This window comes from Amphimedon queenslandica, unplaced genomic scaffold (assembly GCF_000090795.2).
Source record: "Amphimedon queenslandica unplaced genomic scaffold, v1.1 AMPQUscaffold_8905_Cont19155, whole genome shotgun sequence".
Taxonomy (NCBI): domain Eukaryota; kingdom Metazoa; phylum Porifera; class Demospongiae; order Haplosclerida; family Niphatidae; genus Amphimedon; species Amphimedon queenslandica.
The window spans coordinates 1-2922 of record NW_003550822.1 but is presented as its reverse complement, the minus strand read 5'-3'; the positions used below and the strand labels follow the sequence as shown (position 1 = coordinate 2922).

Genomic DNA, 2922 nt, shown 5'->3' with positions numbered 1-2922 from the left:
GATCGCTATTTTAGGTTTTTCTCATCCATCTGATGGTATAAATACTGAAGATAAAATAACATTGTGTATTGTAGAGAATTATCTTGATTTCAAGGTAACACTACAACTATGAATTAATATAAAGTGTAAGTGTCCCTCTCTCTAATATGCCCTGTACAGACAGGTGAGGTTTGGTATGAAGTAGGCAGTGAATTGGCACAAGAGGGACTCCGCCCAACCTCACCCGATCAAGAGTGTCTCCAGGAGATCATTCATTGCTCAGAGGAGAGGGCAGAGGAGGTTACCAGGCAACAGCATGAGCTCATTGATGAGCAGCACAGACGAGATCTTGATGAAGAGTATCAGTTTTACGAGCAACTGAGGGACGCTCAGATATCGGGAGAAAGATTACAAGAGAAAGAAGAGAAACTAATACTGAGAACCACCAATTATAAGTGCCTACAAGTAAGTGTATACATGCATGTACATGTACATGTACTGTATCTCAAATGTATGCATGTACATGTATGTACATACATACACATATACATCTTCTTTTCTTCATCTTAGGAAGCAAAGGAGAGACAAGTCACTGCTATTGATGCCTCTAGACCCAGTGCCATCTCATTAGGGTATGGTGATGATGTTAGCTATTAATGTACTCTCTCTTAATACCTTTTTAGTGAAAGGTTTCACACTACTAATCAATCATCACTAAATGTTACAGTAAGTAACTACATGTACATGTACACAGTGAACATTCTTTATTATGTTAATATTTTAATTTTCTGTTATAGACATTCTGCAGTCGTAACATCACAATAGCAACATCACCAATGAAAATACTGTCAGAAAACAAAATAGGAACAGCATCTCAAGTAGCACCAGTAAGGAAATCACATTATTAATCAATCAACTAATAATAATTTTAATTTTATAATAGGCAACAACATCTTAATACAAATAAACTTTAATGAATTTTGTGTTAAATTAATAATAATTATTATTAGTTATTATAATAATATTATCCACCATGTAAAGTAGATATAAATAGAATGGTGTCGTTATTGTTGATTACATAATCCAGTCCCCCCACGAGGTCCCAGTCAATATTATTAATCATTACTAATATCCCCGGCCTCACACTCTCCCCTTGTACAAATAGTTCAGGTCTCTCGCATAATAAGTTTTCTTTTATCCAACCAATCAGATCTCTTATCGTCCAGGTGTTAGCCACGCCCATTTTATCGGGAAGCTCAATCTTGTGTTTCTTTATCTTGTTAAAGAGAAGCTCAGCTCCTCCACTGAATTCTATTTCTACACTGAGAGGCATAGCTGAGAAAATTAATAACCTTAACGAATAGTTAACTAACTAAAATTATTAACTAGCTGGTCACGTGACTTGGTTTCAAGATGGCGGCGGATCCAAAGGAAGACATCAGCTTGTATCTCATTCCTCCGGATACTCCAGTCAATAAACTGGACTGCACTGAAGCTTTCAAAGGACTCACAGATAAGGAGAAGCTTTATGCTCATCATTTTGGTCGCGCATGCTGGGAAGGAGGACTAATCTGTCTACTACAGACGTCCCCCGAGTCCCCAGGTATATTCCTATTACTGGGGGAGCTGTTTAGGGGACAATCACTGGAGGCACTTAAGGAACTAGCTAATGGGTGTGGCCTGTCTGACAATGAATATAAAGTGAGTTGTACATGCTTTTATGGGTGTAACCACTTTTAATGATATTCATTGATCAGCTGATTAATGTTTTTTTTTTTATTTACTCGTTGATTTATTTGTTTGTTTATTTATTTATAGTCATTTTTAGCATATTCTGCTGCCTTCTACTCCAATTTTGGTAATTATAAAAGTTTCGGTGATACCAAATTCATTCCTGATCTTCCTCGAGAGAAGCTGGAGAAACTCATCACTTCCAGTCAGTGTTACCGTGACAACAAGGAGAGGATCTCGTTCCTCTGGTCCTCAGTCGCAGATGGGATGTTCTCACTCCACCCACCTGCTGTACGACAGTTAGCGTTCCCTCCTGATGTGAGTGGGTGTGGTTTGTGTTAATTGATAATCTATGAATATTTAATAGGGTATAACGACTTACTATTCTGGTAACTGTGGTAAAGAAGATGCTGAAATCATAAAAGAATTTATGTTGAATAAAGTAAGAGAGAGAGTTGAGTTATTTATACAAAATTGAAAGTGTACTATTCGTCTAGTGACACATTATGCGAATTGTGAATGTGTATGGTATAACGTACACGATGTTTTTCATGTTATTTTACATGTACAAGGCCATTGTGTTCATAGCTTGATTAGCTTCTAGTTATGACGTGGTTCACTAGGCAATAGGCATTTGAAGGAAGCTCTGGATATACATGTATAATCTATAGAAACACCTTGATTGCAATTGCATCCTGCATTGGATGGTTAGGGAAATTAATGCACTCTGTGCAATGTAAACTAGACATGTAGCTGTGAAAACTGCAATATCATTGAGATATTATTAGTGAAGCATATCATGTGCCTGCAACTCTGCATCCCACTAAGTCGTGCATTTTTGGCTATGCATCCTGTCCTGTACATACACCAGACATAGCTTCATTCATACTTAGATGGATAATTGGATAATTGGATTTGCAATTGTCATTGCCAACAAACTAACAGAAAACATTGAAGCTTTTGCATCTTCAACTGATTCTGGGAACAAATGAAGGGAGATGAGATAGCATACCATGTATGCTATGAGCATTAGTCCAAATACTCCTGCTACTCCTCTCTTTTTCAATACATGTACATGATGCTATCATTGTTATCATTATTAATAGGATTTGAGCCCATACAATACAAGATTGTTCAAGAATGAAGATGGGACCTATGAATTAAGATTAGCATCATCTCTTACTAATGGTTAGTGTATCAATACCCTCACCT

General features: G+C 37.0%; 2 protein-coding genes across 2 annotated transcripts; one reads left to right on the top strand and one right to left on the bottom strand.

Moving 5' to 3' along the window:
* Positions 1-1003: 1003 nt before the first annotated feature.
* Positions 1004-1312, bottom strand: LOC100631510 (ubiquitin-related modifier 1-like). Its single transcript, XM_003391467.1, has one exon. The coding sequence runs from the start codon at positions 1310-1312 to the stop codon at positions 1004-1006; it is 309 nt and encodes a 102-aa protein (XP_003391515.1).
* A 54-nt stretch (positions 1313-1366) lies between these two features.
* Positions 1367-2914, top strand: LOC100642162 (dipeptidyl peptidase 3-like). The gene is made up of 4 exons (XM_003391466.3): positions 1367-1680; positions 1798-2028; positions 2078-2152; positions 2817-2914. Exons 1-4 carry the CDS (start codon positions 1393-1395, stop codon positions 2901-2903), a joined length of 681 nt encoding a protein of 226 aa, XP_003391514.2. The 5' UTR covers positions 1367-1392; the 3' UTR covers positions 2904-2914.
* The last annotated feature ends 8 nt before the right edge of the window (positions 2915-2922 follow it).